Source organism: Bombus vosnesenskii, unplaced genomic scaffold, assembly GCF_011952255.1.
Source record: "Bombus vosnesenskii isolate JDL3184/JDL3185 unplaced genomic scaffold, Bvos_JDL3184-5_v1.1 scf7180000016274, whole genome shotgun sequence".
Taxonomy (NCBI): Eukaryota; Metazoa; Arthropoda; class Insecta; order Hymenoptera; family Apidae; genus Bombus; species Bombus vosnesenskii.
Window position 1 is genome coordinate 3066074 of NW_022884343.1, and position 20728 is coordinate 3086801.

Sequence of the window (20728 nt, forward strand, 5' to 3'; positions counted from 1 at the left end):
GGACAACGATGGTGTCAAATTACAAACACCGTATGGCACACACGTGTCGTAGCCCCGGTTAACCACTGTGCTTCAATATTTTAACTCTTTTTGACTGAAAAACAATCTCCCTATGAGGACGCCATTTTACGTAAAACATGCACTGCGTACACAGCCGTATATTTACGGGTTCTTGCATATACTTTATTTGCTTTTGGCGCTGGCCAACGAACAGTTGCTGGCAACCTGGACTTGGTGAGTAATCCGACTCCCCAAAGAAGGTAAAGTATTTCACTAAATTCCCGGGTAATATTTTTACCAGGAAATGTTTGACAAAGGAAAATTTAAACTCCGATAAAATGAAATTTTATGCAAGTATGGTCAACACTTACATTGGGACGTAAAATTTGGAAATTAGAAAATTAGAAACTTAAATGGTTTAACGTTAGAAATACTGTAAAGCTAAAAACATAAAATTAGAGAAATGACCAAGTTCAGAATTTTAAATTAGAAAAATTGCCACCTGAAATTTGAGAAACTCGATAGTTTTGAATTTAAAAATTCCAAGTTAAAAGATTTTAGATTAAGAGCTTACAAATTGAAATATCTAGAATTAAAACCTTGTAAATTTTACTATTTAAGATCGATAGATCCCAAATGAAAAAACGTTTAATCGACAAAATTTGAATTACAGAATTGCAAATCTAAAAATTTTCGATCAAAGGATGTCAGATCCAAAGATTAAAAATTAAAGTATTCCAAATTAAAACTTTCAAAGCGATGCAATTAAAATTGTTAAAAACCCTAGAAATTTGAAGAACTACAGATACCGGAAGTTCAAGTATCGATCTAACCTCTAACGAATAGAATATACGTACAGCGTAACCTTATTCCCCTGAATTACGTAAATCAATTTTTCAGCGTCAGAAAAGCGTCTGTTAGAGCAAAATTATTTCGTTTCATTGCATTGTGTAGCTCGCCGGTGTTTGTTTGGTAAAAGGAGCCGACGATAATCTTATCCCGGTTGCATTTCTGGTTACTGTATCAGGAAACTGCGATTCTCCTGCTAGGAATTTTGCGTGCTTTGAGGAAATAAATGAAGATAAGCCAGAAACGCAGAAATATATGCGGCAACTCGGTAATCCACTCGATAGGGTCAGTTCGCTTCTATAAGAGAGAAAGACACGGATAATGTCCAACGCCGCGAATATCAATAACTGAGCGGCATTTAGTATTGCGTATGCCATATTGATTGTGAGTCATTTTAGCTGGCTAGGGAAAAAACCAAGGAGAGTCAATGGACAAAACGCGGCTAACAGAACTTCAACGAACCGGTTAAAAATAATTCTCGTTCTAAACATTTCCATTCCACTGCTTATTATTTATTATTCGTAGTCCTCTCGCTGTGCGAGTTACGGATGACTTCCGGTTACTTCTTACAATAATCACTTAAATCTTATTTCCTTTCCATTGTAGATGTAAATCCCAAGGAACCATTGTTGAAAGATGTTTTTCTGAAACTTCTCTTTCCTGACCCTGAAACTTGCTTCCCGATTTGTTTAACTTTCTGTGTCAATAGCTGTGTCAGCTAAATTAAATTACAAATATTGCCGTTCCATTATAAATGTAAACTCCACACGATGATCAATAAATGATCATTTTTTGTAAAGTGAATTCCTTTCTCTGTAATTTATTTACCCTCTAAGGTTTTACCTTACGTGTCAATAATCAATATTTATCCATGCTATTTTTGACAAAGAAAAATATCAAGCGTATCGTTGGATCTCTTCTCATAGCATCTCATATTGGGAAATAGAACTCGATGCTTGGTGAAAAATGATTAAAAAACAAATTGCAAATGAAAATACGCCAATACAACAATGGCCCTTGATGGATTAAAATATGAGAAAATAAAATTACATGGTCTTTGAATGTTAAATAAACACAATTCACTAGAATGTTATTTACAATAAACAAATTAAATAAGTTCTATTTGCAATCGACGAAAAACAAATTAATTGAACTGTAAGTATCGAGGAAGAAGTACATCGGTAAAAAAGCGTATTTTTATTTGACGATGCATGGAAAAAGTGGAATTATAATCGTCGTCAGAAATAATGCATACAGTGCGTGGATGAATCAACGGACGAGTGCGCTCTCTATCGATTATAATACTCCCATTTCCCCCCGAACTTATTCAACAAAGCGAGCCAGACGGCACGCAAGCTTCGCATTTGAGTATTTTTCTACACAGTTCATTCACTAATGCTTCTCACGGGGTCGACTTATGCGCGTTGCCTGTCGAGGACAATTACCTTCCTTAAATCACGAACATTCTCAGCGTATTTCGAGTAAAAGTTGCTATAATTCCGGTTATTAAACTTCCCCGCCTAGCAGAAAAATTAGGCAACGCGAATAAACCGGAGGATAAAGGGACACTGCAAAAACATGACGTAACCTAACCTGCGTTACACACCGTTCTCGATGCAACGAAAAAATATAGTGATTTTTCGTCGGTAATTTATCGTCAGGATCCTCTTGCACAAGAATTTATCAACTATTAATATGAGTAATTTAATATTTTGTAAAGTAACATCAGTAATTTTATAATTCTACGTTAAATCAGATAATCAGTTGATTTATAATTTGTACGATTTGTTTGTAAAATTTTGTTACTATTGAATTTGTTACTATTATAGAAGATAGTGGTAAGATAGTTGTAACTCGTGTCTTGTACAATTTCATTAATAATTGTTTAAGTGTACAATAACTGCTCGCTGTTAACAGTTTGATTGTATAAGAAGGTCCTAAGTGGTACAGTGACGTTTAGTTATTAAATAAGAGATAACTATTCTATTTAGGTATACCACATATAGGTATTTCTCCCTAGATAACATCTTGTGGTTTTTTAAAAATCACTAAAGTCAATATCGCGCAAGTTGTTTTGTAGACTCGAATTTCAGAATTATTTGCAGTTGAAGTTACAGAGTTACATGTTTAAAATTAGCAAGTTCTACTTTCAGTTTCATGGATTGCGGTAGTAATGCTTTAAATCAATATAGTTAGCAAGTTACCAGCCCGTTTGCGTATGAAACAATTTTTAATTGGCGATAAAAAAATATTATCGAACTTATTTGAATTTTGTAAACTTCAATATTACTATTACAATATCATTAATATTAATATTAAAATTGAGTTGTTGTAATAATACAGAGACGATTCCATTTCGTATTATTCTTAGTTATTTTCCTTTCACTTGGTGAAAAGGGGGCTAGTACAGAGTGATAGTTACTAAAATTATAAAATTATTATACAATCATATAAATTATAAAACTATAAATCCGCATATTGTAAAATTACATAAAATGACATAATCTTATAATGCAACTTGATATTAGATTTTACCCTATAGAGCTTTATTTCACTACATCATTGTAATCTAAAAAAAATTATGCTTCGCATTATTTTTTGCTAATAATAAATAATTAAAGTGAATTTATTCTACTAATTTTGCATATTTAGCATATAATAAAAAACTTTGTTACTATTACCATATATATAAAAGGATTTTGAATTTGAAATAGATACAAATCACTAGAAAGAGAATTTTTTAATAAACCTTTCAATTACTTAATGTCATAAATGTGATATTTAACTTAGTCCCTTATCTATACCATGTGCAAGTATATTCCCAATTCTTGTCACGTACGGTATTACGTCCGCGAATTTCGCATGCATAAGATGCTATTCTTATTTAACTTTGCGCAACGATAAAAAAAGAATGATAGTCTAAATATTTATTAGAGACTCGAAATAGCGTCATCGACGATAACCTCGCTATAAAACCTTAACCTTAGTAAGTGTGTATGTTTAAACAACATGTACATAAAACAAACCGGTTTCAATTCATTTTAATTGTAGAACGCCATAATGTAAGCAGGATATTAAATTCCCTATGTTTTTAAATTGTAGATATAAATTCCATATTTTTATTTTAGCTATTTCTAAAATACACTAGCTCTTTATTGTTTATATCTAGTATTATTCTAGCATCGATAGACTTGAAGTATGCTTGACAATTTTTCTTCCCGAAAACCAAGCAAATACATGTAAAACCGTCCCCTTACCGATTGTACCATGTTACTAGAATACCCCATATATTTTGTCAGTATGGTGATTGCGTATAGGGTTAAACGGAATCCATCAAAAACTTTTCATTTCCACTTCTATTTACTGCCTGGCACGATTGCACGGAATTTCATAGTATATTTTCCGTCATATCGTTTCTCCTGCACCGCATTGCGAGTCCCGATTCACCGGCAGTTTTCGTTTTTGCCGTTTGGACTGCGGCCAAAAAGTGGAGACACGCAATTAAATTTCGGACGAATAATCCCTGGCAAGAAAATTCCAGAGAACCGAATAAGGAGACGAGAAGAGGGATATCCTGTCGCCTTATGATTTTACTTCGCCACTTCTACCATTTTTTTATCATACGTACATATCTTCGCCAGAAAAATTACGTTACTAAGGAAAATTGAAATTTAACCTCAATCTCACAATTCTCGCGTGTTAAATTAAAGTTGATCCCACGCTATCGATACTTATCGATTTACGAGCTCGATATACATATGAATTTATCAAGGTTATCTCATCTGCGAAATATATTTTTTCCCTCCTTCTTTAGAAATAGTAAATTCAATAAAGATAATATTATATCGATTTATGAGCTGATATGTAAATTTGTTAAGTTTACCCTCTTTTCTCTCTTTTTTTAAACTTAGTTTATATTACATCAGATTATTATAATGTTTATAACATTAAAGTTATTATGCGTATTATAAAATGTGATATATATAGTAAATTTTCTAGATAATTAATAATGCCAACTTATTAAATTAAAATTTTGTAGATATTTTTGAACGAAATTAGCTGGAATTTTCAAACCGTTATTAGAACCGATTTTACGCGTGTCAAATCTTCCGATGAATCGCGTGGTGACCGTTATACCTTGAAAATCGAACATACATACGAGTGAAGTATGAGTTTAACGACCGAGTATTCGCTTCTCTCATTCGAAAAATGTAACAACTTCTCAAATCCTATTTTTTTAAAAAGGTAAAAATATTTCAAGCCCCTTTTATTGGCGTATTTGAGGCTATAAAAAAATCTACAACGCCAGATATTAGAATATTTAAAGCATAAGAAATTAATATTTATTTGATTAAAACAACAGAAAATCTATAATGTTAAGAATCCGGATTTTTATTAACAGAATTGCGAATGTAAATTTCCTAATCGTAAATACAAATTTTTACAAAAAGTGTTAATTACTCGTCATAATATTCATTATAATAAATTCCTATTCGACATACGGAACCTACATTTTACTATTAATACCAGAATGTAACAATTAATTATTATTATTATCAAATAATTATCAATGATTTTCATAAAAATTGTCAATAATCGAAAGTAATGAAAAGAAAGTTTCTGACATCAAAAGTAGTTAACGGCAACCAAAAATTATTTTCGCAGTTCATAATGATTATCGGTAACCAGCAAAATTTTCATCTTTTATATTGTATAATAATTATTCATAACCAAAATGATATAAATTCAAATATGAATTCTTATACCATAGTTATGTAAACTACAGATGTTCATACAAATTTCAAATTTTATAAACACAAGTACAAAAATACAATATGACTTAAGAAGATATTATGCCCATAAATGCATAAAAATCCACAGTCTAACCATACATCTTAAATTTTTGCTATAACGATTATAGTTTTGATTCATATTTGCTGATCTATTAAATATGGGGCCAACCCCTACACCAACAAGTATTAGATACATTCTGACCCATCCTAATTTACCCGGTACAAACAGCGCCACGACCGATCCTCATCAAAACACTGGGTGCCTTGCTCCGAAAAAAGTGGTCAAACCAGTTGCACCGCTAAAATTCCATCTGAATTCAGATCCAAAGTGAAGCGAAGGAACTCACCGTAGGTCTCTTCAGCGTGACATCTCCGTGGCCGAGTGCTTGGTAAAAATGTCGCGCACGATTTTTCGACCCTGTCGTCGACGCAGCGGAGCCTAGCACAGTGGAGTGCCACCAAGAATTATCCCAATCACGTCCAGTCACAAAAAGCGGAGAACAACGTGCATACTGATGATGCACGGTGCTCGCGTTCCACGTCTCTTTCACCGGCGGACGATCAGTGCCCGCTAGCCGAAACTCGCGTGGATTCACGTTTATTCCACGCACGACGATCACGAGGTCTATGCAATTCGAGAATATACCCCACGACGTTGCAGAGTGCGTATGTTCAGGCTGCTCCGTAAGGGAGAAATACGCCAGCATATAGAGACGAACAGATACGACGCGTGTGAAGACGCAACCAAGACCTTAACGATGCGAGGACTCCGAAAAATCCGAGTCTAAAAGCGTGACATCGGATCAAAAGAGAAAGGGAGACGAGAGAAACATGCGATTCAAAAGCGTTACACCCCTCACAGCGACCGCACTGCTCGAGCAACAGCATCCGACTGCCTTGCTGAGCCCATCAACACCATGGCCAACCCCCAGGCAGCTGTGGCGACGTCTGGCGTACTTCCGTGAATTTCACTGATAGTCGACAAACTCCTCATCTTCCTCCAGTTTCTTGACGAAATTACAGTCTTCCGATTTGGTTGATATTTTGAAAATAAATTCTTTGGAGATAAAAGAAGTGTTTAAGAGAAGGATCTTCGGGGATCCAAATATTGAGATAACTTTTCAGTTTTCCAAACTGAAACCAAATTTCCTCTTGTTTCGTCGTAAATCACTTTTTCCTTATATATATGGTTTTGCACATCATTTTTTATTTGGAATTTATTATATTTCTCTAAACCTATTTCTTTAAATCTATTTCTCTAAACTGGAATGTTGTTTGATGATCGATTTTTTAGCAAAAAAAAAACATTGTTTTTGTTTAAAGGAAATCTATTTTGGAGCATAAACTTTTCCGAAAGAACAGCCATTTACCTTTTATACGATTTGTTGTGCACAGTGAAACTTTGTTTATATGAATTTTTCGAGATACATATAATTCGCTTATTTTCTTCACTATGATTTTTCAGATATGTCGATTCAACCTGTAAGAGATAATTCAATTGGGCTCAATCAATCATTCAATCAACTTAATACGTGTAAAATTTCATTCGAACAAATGAAGTTTATATAAACGGAGTTTCACTGTAATTGGAAATTTCTTTAGAGATTTGGTTACAGATGTTTGCTGATAAAGTTAAGTGGATTATGTATATTTAGCGTTGAATAAAATTAGGACTGAACTCCATTTTGGGGAACTCGGAATTTGTGACCTTTTTTATTACATATGATAAATTTTGACGAGTGGAGTCAAAGAATACTAGTTTTAAAACACAGAGTTATTTTAATAGTTATGAATATCATAAGTTTACACAAGTTGGACGCCATATTGATTTTGATCGGTAAGGTCATCATCGTAATACCGACCTCTCCCGCACAGCAGATTTTTATCTTATCCACTATCAGTATAAAATCTCATTCACTTATCTAAATTATTTTTTAATGCAATTTTCAACTTGACATTAATAGCAAATTAACTGTGTGTAATCACCTACCATAAAATACATATCACGTCTATCTTTATTCCGTCACGACTCAATTGGTACTTGAAGGAATATCGATTCATTCTAATATTGAAGTATGTACATAATACTATTCTAACAAAGATTTTTTAAACCTACAAGTATTTATTCGTTCCGAAGTTCGAAAATAGCTTGCAGAAATCGCAGGTACATACAATATAGACGGACCATTATATATTATGAGATTTGTACGCATTTATGGGAAATTGAAAAATATAAAAATACACAGAAAGTTCATAATATGCAAAGATATATAAAACGCCCAAAGTATAGTACTTTTTACAATATTTAGTGGATAAAACAATCTCCTACCTAAATTCCATTTATTTAATTATATTCATAAAAATAATTATTTGCATAAAAATTTACAGTTATGAAATAAAACTTGTGTATTGAATTTCATTCGGATTTAAAAATACACGAATTCACAAAGTTTTCGAATACTTGTAGATGTCTGTTATGGATATAATTACATATGTGTGTTATAGGAAAGTTTAAAATGTCATTAAAACTATTATAAGATCCAGCTATCATGATTATATTAGTAAAATTTGAAATCAATCTGAAAATATACGGAGAAATTACAAGATATTCAGAAAATTGTGCTTTAATAAATTTCAGTATTTATTAGGACTATTTATCTTAAATGTATTTATCTTACTATGTGCGTAAGGTAGCTGCTCGTACTGCTATATATTAATTTTTTACTAATTGAATAATGCAGTAGATAATCTTGTAATTTCTATATACACTCTCAGACTAGCTTCAAATTTGTACAATATAATCACAACAGTTTTATCTCATTAGTGTTAATGGTTTCAAATTTCAAAATATTTTATATAGCGTTTTACGTTAAATAACATAATATTTTATATTTTTATGTAACACGTACAATATGGACATAAAGTATTGTGTAGTAAATGTTCAAATATTTTCATAAACCAGTGTAAGTATATATTTATATATTGAACTCGACGCTATCGCTATCTGCCTCTACTAGATCCTACATACACGTGAACCCGTGGATCATGTGGTTACCTTATGCTAGCCGCAATACGGGCCTTTTTGCGTCAGTGGACCACGATGAACGTTACACGTTGGTCGTGTGCTTCCCGTCGCTACTTTAAGATGTTAAGAAAAACGTGAGGTCTTTCGACAGTCACATAACTCACAGCTGGAAGTGTCCAAATGCAACGAACTGTTTGATCCCGAGGTGAGATCTCGCTGTTGTTAGAACCATTTTGACCGTGCAGCAAATCATTAACATGTCTGGCGTTTTATTTCGGTGCTGATATTTGTTTGGAATTTATTCTACATCAGCTGTTTATATCACAACATCGTTCGACGGAGTAGTCATTCTTTGCCATAGAATATTAATAAAAATATTACCACGGATTTGGAACTTTTGTTAATGAAATACGACTTGATAACAAATCATCCGAATCATTTACGCGACGTTAATTGGCCTTTTAATGCGATTTAATGATCTTTAACCATGTAGGTGAAATTTCTACTTAACATAATTCTCGTATAGATATTAGCTCCACTTTGTTTTGCTTCTTATTGTTGCTATTAGTTTTAAGATAAGATATAATTGTTTGTGAAAATATTTAAACAGTTGTAGAAGTCTCTTATGAATATCTTATTTGTGTTATAGAAGCCATTTTAAAATTTCATTAACACTGTAATAAGATTCAACTATCATAATTGTACTGGAAATAAAAGATAAAAGTATAGCTTATACATGTACATTTGTGCTTAGAATTTAAGTGTGTATGACATATGAAATACTAGTGTTTATATCTATAAATATAAGATAACAACTTGTGATATCATTAATGAGCAGAAGTCGTAATCAAGAAACATTCAATGTTCCATTCGTACTACAGTGCTACAAAGATATTTGTGATTTCCATAGGACCAAGGATGTCAAAACGACTGAGCTTCTATGGTCTAATAGGCCTGGCGTCCATTTGCATCTTCTTCTTAGCATTTAATCAACGCTACAGCAGCTACCTTGAGCATCGACTGCAGCCGGTGATATCGGTCAGTAAAAAATCGGAGGTGGGGATTGCTCTAAATTGAGTCACGCCAAACACGCTCTTTCTGACGGTAAAGTCTAACTTTTGCACCTAACTTTTTTCCACTCGTACACTAACAATGAGCTGTCAAACCATTGCAAACAGTTACCAGCTCTCTTTCTCCCTGTTTCCACCATTTCCTTCCCTCTTTTTTTGGTTCAAGCAGTATTAGATAAGATACACACTGAAAATATTCTGCTTAATAAATCATTAGGGTAATGTGATATTAATCTTGTACAAAAAATTAATAAAAACACTGTAAATATTTTAATATTCTACAGTCATTATATATTAATGCACAATTTCTTTTATACCAAAGTAATACAAGTTTGGAATGATTACTTATGGAAAAATGGCTATAAGGAAAATATGTGTATATATGAGTAATGAAGCTTTCTATTCTTTTATGATTTTTTTATGTTTTGCATGTTTCGCACAAATTGACATCCTTCTTTGCACTTTTAATTTTCTTTTTACAATGTACATGGAACTCTGTTCACGCTACTAGCATATTTTGGATACTAATGCACTACCTATATAATGAAAGAGGGAGAAAGATATTGTCCTGGTTACATCAGCAGCATTATCGTGTTCACAATATACTATGCACTTTCAGTATGCTAAACTATCAATATTTTCTTCAATATAGGATGTGGAAATAAGGCCACGCATCATCAAAATTCAAGATCCAGTAACGGTAAGCAGAATGCACGTAGATTTACATAAACTGTCAGTTTTGTTCAGTAGAATATGTATTACAAGCTGATTTCCATTGTATAAAATAAAAGGACATTTAAAGCAAAATGTCAAAAATGATAAATAGAATTTAAAGTAATTGTTATTTTTTTCTTTTCTTTCTTTTATGTTTGATATGTTCAGGTAAGTGAATATTTATCTTGAGATTAATCCTTTCAGTCACAATAAGAGATTAACAATTAACACATTTAATATGGTAATGGGGACAGAAATTACAAAAAATACCCTATTATTTTTGTTTGCATTGTGTGGATGTAAAGTGTATAAACGGAAAAAAACTTTAATTATAAATTATGTGTGCTTTATAGGCATATTTTAGAGGGTCCATTGAAAATGTTACACTTTCTGAAATACAAGAAGTTGTTGATCAACAAAGAAAAGCAATTGAAAGAGAGATGGAAGGGTACAAATATCCCAATGGAAAATATGGAGTTAATGTTAGGTACATTGATTTTCATTTCTAGAGTTAATATACGAAACTTTCCCTGTGATTATATAATAATTCTTGTAGTAAGCTAGAAGACTTAGTATTAGAAAAAGGAGGGAGACCCATGAGAAGTGTGATTTTAACAAGCTGGAGAAGTGGTAGTACGTTTTTTGGAGATGTGATCAACGCACATCCAGCCAATTTTTACCACTATGAACCTCTTCTTGATTTTGGAATTGTACAAATTAGGGGGCCACCACTTGCTGACGAAGCTCTTAGCAACCTGGAAGCATTATTAAGATGTGACTTTAGTAATCTTGGTAGGTATTTAAGTTAATACATAATACAGATAAGTATTTTCTCAGTATAATTATCTAAAAAAATATTCTTAGATCGATACTTGGATTATGGTAAAACGCATCCTTGGGTCTTCAATCATAATACTCATCTATGGAAACAGTGTCAGATTCACAAAAAAATTTGTTGGGACCCACGATTCGTTTCGAAATTTTGTAAATTATTCCCCTTTCAATCGATGAAAATTGTCCGTTTAAGATTGCGCGCTGCAGAAAAACTCCTGGAGCAAGAAGAGTAAGAACGCAGCTCAATTTCTTTTCAATTAATAGTATAAATGCGACAAACCTCAAAACAATAATTTGTTCAGTTTAGGAATACGTTTAGTTCTATTGATTCGCGATCCAAGAGGAATTTTACAATCGAGAAAGCATCGAGAATGGTGCCCGACCGAACCAGATTGTTCTAACCCTGCATTAGTATGTGCAGACATGGTTTCAGACTTCAGTGCAGCTGTTCGACTAATAAAAAAATATCCACGTACCTTTAGGTATACTTCTCTTTCGCAACGAATATTATCTACATTAATTAACTACATTCACAATGACAAATATTCTACAAATATTCCAAAATAACATTTTTTTTATTTAACAGGGTGGTGCGTTACGAAGACTTATCTGTAGATCCCTATAGACACGTGAAGGAACTGTACAATTTCTACGGCTTGGACTTTCACGTGAACGTGAAGAAGTTTTTAGATACTCATACAAAGAACGACGTGGGTGGTGTCTCGAGCACTTTTCGAAATTCGAAAGTGGCACCCTTTCATTGGCGAACAGATCTTGATTTCGAGGAAGTCGACGAGATACAAAGAGTGTGTGCGGCTGCAATGCGTTTGTGGGGATACGTTATGGCATCAAACTCCAGCCACCAAAAGGATTTCGATCCTCTCACCGACTACCAACTACAATTATGACATGTGGCATAGTGTACGATAAATGTCTAGTATCTGTACGTAACTATTACTGTGTAGAGTGGTTATAATTCTTAGCTTATTTGCACAGATTACCGAAATTATCACAAGTGCCCTCATTCACATTGAAAAGGTGGTGCTGATAGCTTGTCTAGACAAGCGCTTATGAACTCTTATGATCAATTGCCTTTACTGATCTGTTTTAGATTAGTAAAAACAAAAAAAAAAGAACAATGAAAAAATAGCAAATTATTGGACCTCATAAGACCAATGGTGAAACTTGTTCCTTAAAAAATTTAAGAGATGCATAAGTGCTCTTCAGAAAGAACAGTCTCAATCTAGAATCTTAGACCAGTGTATTAGGTGCGAGGATTAGAGGTTCCTAAAACCCTGGTACACAACAAGGAAACATCCATATCAACGCAAATATTAAACGAACCTAAATAATAATCTTTTTTAGAATTCAAACTTTAAACGTCGCGATCTTGATATTAATGTAACCATAACACATTAGGATTTTCCACTGAGATATTAAAGAAAGAAAAAAATATCAAACATTTGCATAAAACGTTACTTTTTATTGGGTCTTCGATAAAAGTCTTACTTTAATACATTATTTTACTGCGTAATTTTAGTTCTTTCGAGAATGCATATATGCAATTGTTTTACTTGCAATACCGGTTATGTAAATGGGCCAAATTTTAATACTCTCGATTTACAATTGTTATTGCTCCTGTCTTACACTCTGATATTGTTATTGTTTCTTAAAAAAGTGTGTAAGATCGAAATTTCGAAAACAAGATAAATCTGTAAATAATCAGCACTAGTTAAATATTGGTGTGTCCATTGTTTTATTATGCCTGAAATATTTTTCTTTGAGAATAGTTTCCACGTAACCGGCCTTGAAGCCAAAAATAGATGGTAGTGTTATATTTGCATTAGTTAATTACCTATAATTTCGTAAAAAATTGTGAAATCACAAACTTTTATTCGAATCGCTATCAGATTATATTTACTATCTTATCAATTGTATATTTTTTACTCAATGTATTATATAGCTATTAACATGAATTTTTAATAAATGTGTACATTATACTTGTTTATCTTTGAATATGTAAATTCTGCAATAATTATGTTTGCAAAGTAAGCAATTTACAAAAGCAATTGCCCATTAGCGTTAGTTAAGTACAAGTGCTCAACATAAAATATATGAACAAATGATTACTTTGTAATTATAGGCGCACTTAAACTCACGTTTAAATTAACAAATACTCATTATGTAAATTCCCTCAAATTATATATCGGATCATTCAATATTTCTTCAGTTTTAATCATCTTACTTTCTACCATAATTATCTTACTAGCATTTAATTGAATTTACAGCAGCAGTGGCTTTTTGTGAATTTGTGTTTAACAATAAAATAATTCATCTAGTCCGAACTATCTTTGTTTTACTTTACAATATCATTCACATATGACATATATCATGCATCTTTTATTAATGAAACAGGAAATCTTAATCAGCCTACCCAACTTTATTTCAAGACGTTTTATATAACACGTACAATGTATGCATAAAAGGTTTTTGTGGTAAGTGTATAAATATTTTTATAAGGTAATGTACATATACATACAGCTATCTCCACTGTGATAATCGCCAATATAGTGATATCAGCCTTCTGGTCAGTGTAACAAACTGATGTACCAACAACACTATGTTATCCCAGTGTAATCGACAACCTTGTCTTTTAATGGCCTGTATTCCATAATAGAGAGTTAATCACTATCCTTGGCACACATGCTTACGCATAGCTGTCTAATATGAGAGTATCAATTTACATGTTTATTGATATGAAGGAAAACTAATAACAAACTATGATGAAAGTAAGTAGTGGAAAATATATCTATCCTTCTATCTTTCTTACTGTATTGTATAAATTGTAGAGAAATATATACATATAAGAACAAAAGTTTTTAGTTAGAAAATCGTATATATTCATAAAAGGTATATATACATGTGACTTAATTAGTTTAAGAACAAATCCGTATTGGTATTCAATTCCCGTCTTCCAAGTTTATCTAAAACAAAAATTAATAATACATTAGGTTTTATATCATTAAATAATTTAAAATATATATATAGTTCAAAATCAGTGGAAAAAACTAATTATCACTAAAGCTCATAGCGTATATTAAAAGCATCACTATAGTAACTGAATTTGAATTTTTTTTGTTTAATTATTTAACATACTGTACCTTTTATTATTTGTCTTCTGGTATTAAACTTTGTAATTAATATATGTGCAAAACACCTATGGACAAAAAATAAGTTTTTTAAAATCAACATATTTATATTAAAATTGCATAAATTAAAGTTGCAATTCAGTGAGGGCAAGATATAGTCATTTTATAATAAATCATATTAGCGTATATTATTAGATCATCATCTTAATTCCTAATAAAATTATGTTCTTTTTATATTGTTACTCACCTGTTTGAAAAAGTAATGATACACATCATGCTCAAGTAAATTATAAAATCTGGTAAAAAAACAGATGTTAGACTTTTTAAATTAAAAAATATATATTTTACAACTTAATTGCAATAATAAATTGTAATCAGCAAAAAAAGTAACATCAAATTTACTCAGACATATGCTTGTCAAATATCATCATAAAGAAACTATTGCAATTTGGAAATATTTATTAATAAAAAAATTATTTACCTTCCTATCTTTAAAAAAAAGGTTCCATGGTTTAATTATTGTTTTCATGAATACATCTTTCCTGCAAAGTAATAATTCGAATTAATCATAATTAAAATACATTACTAGCAAAACTTCATAATATTAAATTCTTATATCAGTGAAAGAATATCTCCATATTTGCATGTAAGACAGGGATAACTTTTAAATTACTCATCATAGAACATTTTTGTAATACTTTTATGCCTATGTTGTAAAATAAACTGCTTTTAAATTACCTTCCTAATATCTTTCTTTTCTTTTTCAAAGTTTAAATTTTTTCCTATTTCATGTTATATATCTTCTTTATCCCATAGTTATTTATATACTATACATATTATATTATTATAGGTGTGATACATATTCAACCATTTTCATTGTTTGCATCTGAAATAAGTAAACAGATATTGTTATATATTTCTTATTAAAGATTACGAGTAAAAATCATATTCGATATAATAAATATTCAGATTCATAATATCTACATTATATTTCTGCTTGACCGGGGCGGTCTATATAAATCATCATATTTCATTCAAATAAATCATAAAAAAAAAAAGATTTAATTTAAAATTACATTTTACTCTATTTAAGAAAAACTTACCAAGATTATCAATGGAATTTATTACAATGTATTGCAACTCTATTTCTTGCATTTTTTCCCTAGAAAGAAAAACAAACTCAACTTACATACTTCTCAATTAAAGAAATTGAATACATATTTTTATAAATCTCTTCAGGAAACTGAATCGCTCATATAATACTCAGACTGGGGCAGTATCATGTCATCATATAAAATACTAATTTTTAATGAAATTCGCGTTTGAAAAATTAATCTGAGATGATCTAACGTGAGAATAAAAATATGAAATTCAGAAAATTACTGAAAAATAACTAGAGAAGAATGAAGTGAAAATTGAAAATCACAGCAGACACCAAGCTAATGCAATAAAATTAAAAAATAGATATTCTATTTTTGAAATAAATACTTTGTTAAACTTGTTTTAAAGAAATAATACTCACCAGAAAACTTGCAAACAAGCCGAAATTAAAGTTGATCAGCAAGAGGACATCCAAAGCACGTTTCTGACTAATTTTAACGTTTTAAACTAACTCTAGAAGAAAAAATAAATCGAATTCCAAATGATTCATTAAATTAAATCAGGAAAATCAATCGAATACAGGTTAAAATATTCAGAGTCGTATTTCTAGGTTGTAATCAAGAAATACTCATACGAACGAGACTATTTACGTATCATCACATAAAATATAAAATCAAAATTCTGAGGAAGCAATAGCAAATTAAAGAAAATATAATGGTAAATGATATGCTGAAATATCTGTTGCTTGAAAAATGTCGTATTTGTATGATATTTCGTAACGATGCACATGATGACTGTGGATTATATAAAATATAAAATACTCTTACCTCACCATTATCGACGAAATCTAAAATGAAGGAGAAGCGTCCTTGCGACAGAGTTTAAATAGAATTTATGGTCTAGGTTCACTTATTTTGAAGAGTGACCTATCGATATATCAAAAATGCCCTCTGATGGAAATATAGTAAACCGTTACAGATATTTTTTGAATCTTATATACACATACAAAATAGATAGGAGATTTTTGAATTAATAAAAATATGTTTAATATTGTTCTTTTTTAATAACCAGATTTTCGATTTATGTGATTGACTAACTATTCTCAGATTTTGTATATTTATTTAAGTGGAGGAAATCTAATAAAATACAATAGTTTTCTCAATTCTTTTACCGAAATCTACTAAATACCTTTTTGAAAAGAAATTAATAAATTTTAATTTATTCATTACTAGTAAATAATGATAATGAATTTGCAAAAAGGGATAGGGTCTCAAGGATAGAAAATGTATTTCATATAATACTAGATACGGACACAAGTTTTTCTCAAACTTTGTTGGGCTTGTGTGCATATACGTATATGCGCATATGAGTTAGGTACATACGCATTTATCTGTAATCTTTTATGTACTCAGATAACATTTCAATAAATAAAAATAATTTCACAATATAAAAGCATGATATCACTGTTGGTACTGAAAATTCTATTTATAACTGTGATTTCAGTAAATATAATAAACAAGACATGATTTCGTACATTTTGGAACGAAGAAACTGTTGCAATGTGATACAAGACGTTGGCAAGAAATTAATTCGTAATAAGGAAAATTTTTGCTTTTAAAGCGTTTTTGAAATGAATGGTTTATCAGAAGACGACAGTTCTGATAGCAGTAATGAGTTTCTGGTTGATCCACGGAAAATTAATTTGAATTCTAGTTTCTTCGCGAAAAAGAAGCTTGATGCTGCGAAGGTTGAGGATCGGATTGACACTGAAGATGAGAGCACCGATGACGAGGATCTCGAGGATGTCAGTCAAACAGACAATATCGAACTTTTCACTCAGGTCTTGAAAAACTTAGAATATTCGCAAAAATTTAAACAGAACGATGAGAACGTTGAAAAGAAAGAATCACATTCAGACCATTCCATATTACAAGAAAAAGAGGAAAAAGGACAAAAAGTAAAAAAAGAGGTAAAAGATACTACATCGTCTAATGAAATAAATGAACTTTTGCTCCAAGGTGAGTGTAGTATAGGTTCACTCTTCAAAAAAGGCTCTGAAGATGCAATAATAAAGAACGAGGAAGACACTGAGCCTCCTAATGAATACACTATTCCAAAAGATGGTGTCAAGATTGTTTTACCAGGTACTTGTTTAATGATTAACAGAAAGAAGAAGGGGAAGCCAGATTTGAAAGCAATCTTGAAGAAACGACTAAGAGATGCTCAGATATTAGTAGAGAAAGTAGGATTGCTTTGTTGGTTGGCTTATGGCTTTCGTTTAAATGACCAGATAAATCAGCCTGAAATAATGGCTGGTGTATTATCATTGATTTCTACTTCAAATTATCCAAAAGATAGAATTGATCTCATATATCTAGAAAAGTTTACAAAGTGGTTTATACATGTATTTACATTTGAGCCTGTTGTAAGTAATGGTAATAAACAAATAGATAAAGAAACTTTATTGAAAATATTGAAAGACAAGAAAGTTTCTAACTATAAAGAATTGATATTATTATACGTTGCTACATTGAGAGCATTGGGGTTAAATTGTAGATTGGTTATCTCTCTTTGTCCTCCTCATCGGATATATAGTAATAACCCACTTTTTAAATTAGATAAAGAGCCGGGAACTGCGGGGAAAGATAAATCTAATGTAACTAAAAAGAGAAGTTCAAAGAAAAAGGAAGAAAAAGAGGTAGCTTCTGATAAAACAAATGTGATTCAAAATAGTTCTGAGGCCCAAAAAAATGCTAATGCAGAAGCCAAAAAAAGAGCAGCTAAAATTTTACATTCGAAATTGCAGACTTATAAGGGCAAAAACAAATCTGATACTAGTAAAGACTCTAACAGTGAAAGCAAAGCAACTAAAAAATCAAATACTAAAAGTACTGAAAAAAAAGATGAATGTAGATCTGCAGAACAGGAAAAGAGTATGTCTAGTTTAAGACAATTAAGATCTCGGAAAGTTAATATCAATTTTGAAGATAATAAAGCAAGAAAGTCTACAGACTTGTCTTCAAAGGTTGATGGCACAAAATCAAAATATTATATAGAAAAAGATTCAACAGATTCTGAAGCAGAATTTCAACCAAAACCAAAACGTTCAGTGAGGAAGAGTAATGATAAAGAAGAGGCATCACAAAGTTCTAAGAACACTATTAAAAAAAACAGAAAATTAGTATCCTCTGATAGTGAAGATCAAACAAACAAAACAAAGGAAAGGCAAGATATTTGGGCTGAAATATATTTAGAATCAGAAGAAAGTTGGATTTGTACAAGTGTATTGGATGAAAAAATCCATTGCATATCTGAAATATATGTAAGTAATTTATGAACCAATTCATATTATATCTACTGAAGTATGGTAATAACAATTGCACTCTGTTATAGAAAAAAGCAACAAAGCCTGTATTGTATGTAGTAGCTTGGAATTCTGAAGGTTTAATAAAAGACGTGACTAGACGCTACTGTGCACAATGGCTTACAGTCACACGTAAGCAACGAGTTGATGAAAAATGGTGGCTTGAAACCTTGTCTTATTGGAAAGAAAAAAATACTGCTATTTCTAGAGCTGAAGATGAAATGCTATTACAAAGGTATTTTATATATTTAAATATTTTTACTTATCACAATACTTCTTTATCTGACAGTTTCATTTATTCTAGAGAGTTGGAGCAGCCTTTGCCTAAAACGCTTAGCGAGATCAAAGGTCATCCATTGTACGTTATTCAAAGACATTTACTCAAATTTGAAGCATTGTATCCTCCGGATTGTGTGCCCTTAGGACATACTTCTACTGGTGAAGCCATTTACTCTCGCCACTGTGTACATACTATTCGTTCAAGAGAAACTTGGCTAAAAGAAGCCAGAGTCGTAAAACCAAATCAAGAGGCCTATAAAATAGTCAAAGCTCGTCCAAAATACGATAAAGTATATATAACTATTTCAATCTCTTCATTCGTAAATATTTATTCTGTAATAATCAAATTTGTAAAATAATTTAATTACAATAGCTTTCGGGAATGAAAATTAAGGACTCACCACTGGAATTATTTGGTGAATGGCAAACTATGGAATATGAACCACCAGTAGCCAAGGATGGTATTGTTCCACGAAATGAGTATGGAAATGTTGATTTATTTAAACAACGTATGCTTCCAAAAGGCACCGTTCATATAAATCGTAAGTTCTTAAGGAATTAATTGATACATATTACGTACCATATGTATAAAAATGTACCAGCAAATGTATGATTGAAATGATTGATAAACATGGAAAACTAAGACTAATATGTGTATCATGATGTAGTTCCAGGATTGAATCGAATAGCACGGAAGCTTAACATTGATTGTGCACCAGCTGTAGTAGGCTTTAATTTTGGAAGTATGGGTGCTGTTCCTGCACTCGAAGGTTACGTCGTTTGTTCTGAATACGAAGATACTTTACGAGAAGCTTGGGAAGCTGAACAAGTTGAAGCAATTAAACGAACTAAAGAAAAGCAAGAGAAACGAGTTTACGGAAATTGGAAGAGGCTGATTCAAGGTTTGCTTATAAGAGAGCGACTAGCAACGAGATACGAGTTTACGGAAGAAACAAAATCGGCAACTAATAAACGGACGAAACATAAGAAAACAGAAGTAAAGAAGACTAAAATATTTTAAACCGTAAAACGAAATTATAAATCATTTTGTAAAAAACCTTAATAATGTATACATCACAGGAATGATGCAACTTATTATTTCGTTACTACTTATAATTTCAAGTAAGAACATAATCTTTTCTGAATACGAAGATGTTTTACGAGAAGCTTGGGAAGTTGAACAAGTTGAGGCAATTAAGCGAACTAAAGAAATCAAGAGAAACGAGTTTATGGAAATTGGAAGAGACTGATTCAAGGTTTGCCCATAAGAAAGCGATTACCAACGAGATACGAGTTTATGGAAAAAACAAAATCGGCAACTAATATTAATAATAATAAATTAATGATAATAAACTAATAATAAGGCAGCTATTACTATTATATTTATTTCAGTATTATAAACAATCGTGCGAGATAGATTTTTGTAAATGAAACTTGTACAAAATTTTAATATATATGTCTTTCAAATGTACTTTCGTTTGATATTTTTCAGATTGTATTTTGCTATAATATATGCAGCTAGTGTTTCTATATTTTTTTAAGATATTGTT

General features: G+C 31.4%; 3 protein-coding genes and 1 long non-coding RNA gene across 9 annotated transcripts in view; 2 read left to right on the plus strand and 2 right to left on the minus strand.

Moving 5' to 3' along the window:
- Nucleotides 1-6547, minus strand: part of LOC117242557 (beta-1,4-glucuronyltransferase 1) — a 58236-nt gene extending 51689 nt beyond the window's left edge. Inside the window, exon 1 of the mRNA XM_033509343.1 lies at nt 5990-6547. The gene's annotated coding sequence lies outside the window, so the exon portion shown is untranslated. The remainder of the gene's footprint in view (nt 1-5989) is intronic.
- Nucleotides 6548-8641: 2094 nt separating this feature from the next.
- LOC117242416 (carbohydrate sulfotransferase 4-like) lies at nt 8642-13293 on the plus strand. 3 transcript variants are annotated; one of them, XM_033509038.1, is made up of 9 exons: nt 8643-8872; nt 9578-9705; nt 10390-10437; nt 10805-10938; nt 11008-11243; nt 11316-11514; nt 11588-11767; nt 11872-12206; nt 12282-13293. In XM_033509038.1, exons 2-8 carry the CDS (start codon nt 9586-9588, stop codon nt 12191-12193), a joined length of 1239 nt encoding a protein of 412 aa, XP_033364929.1. In that variant the 5' UTR covers nt 8643-8872; nt 9578-9585; the 3' UTR covers nt 12194-12206; nt 12282-13293. The 3 variants fall into 3 exon arrangements, with proteins under 3 accessions (XP_033364930.1, XP_033364929.1, XP_033364928.1); XM_033509037.1 differs by having other exon boundaries at nt 8644-8872; nt 11872-13293; XM_033509039.1 differs by lacking the exon at nt 10390-10437 and having other exon boundaries at nt 8642-8872; nt 11872-13293.
- Nucleotides 13294-13621: 328 nt separating this feature from the next.
- Nucleotides 13622-16454, minus strand: LOC117242417. Of its 3 annotated transcripts, XR_004495260.1 has the most exons (9): nt 16363-16454; nt 15957-16048; nt 15538-15596; nt 15173-15320; nt 14916-14976; nt 14682-14730; nt 14447-14502; nt 14030-14269; nt 13622-13946 (listed from the first exon to the last, which is right to left on the minus strand). It is a non-coding gene; the product is annotated as an uncharacterized LOC117242417 (long non-coding RNA). The 3 variants fall into 3 exon arrangements; XR_004495259.1 differs by having other exon boundaries at nt 13622-14269; nt 16363-16452; XR_004495261.1 differs by having other exon boundaries at nt 13622-14269; nt 16368-16391.
- A 452-nt stretch (nt 16455-16906) lies between these two features.
- Nucleotides 16907-20649, plus strand: LOC117242324 (DNA repair protein complementing XP-C cells homolog). Of its 2 annotated transcripts, XM_033508882.1 has the most exons (6): nt 16907-18857; nt 18929-19134; nt 19204-19468; nt 19552-19720; nt 19847-20241; nt 20272-20649. In XM_033508882.1, the coding sequence occupies exons 1-5, from the start codon at nt 17166-17168 to the stop codon at nt 20197-20199; spliced, it is 2685 nt and encodes an 894-aa protein (XP_033364773.1). In that variant the 5' UTR covers nt 16907-17165; the 3' UTR covers nt 20200-20241; nt 20272-20649. The 2 variants fall into 2 exon arrangements, with proteins under 2 accessions (XP_033364773.1, XP_033364772.1); XM_033508881.1 differs by having other exon boundaries at nt 19847-20649.
- The last annotated feature ends 79 nt before the right edge of the window (nt 20650-20728 follow it).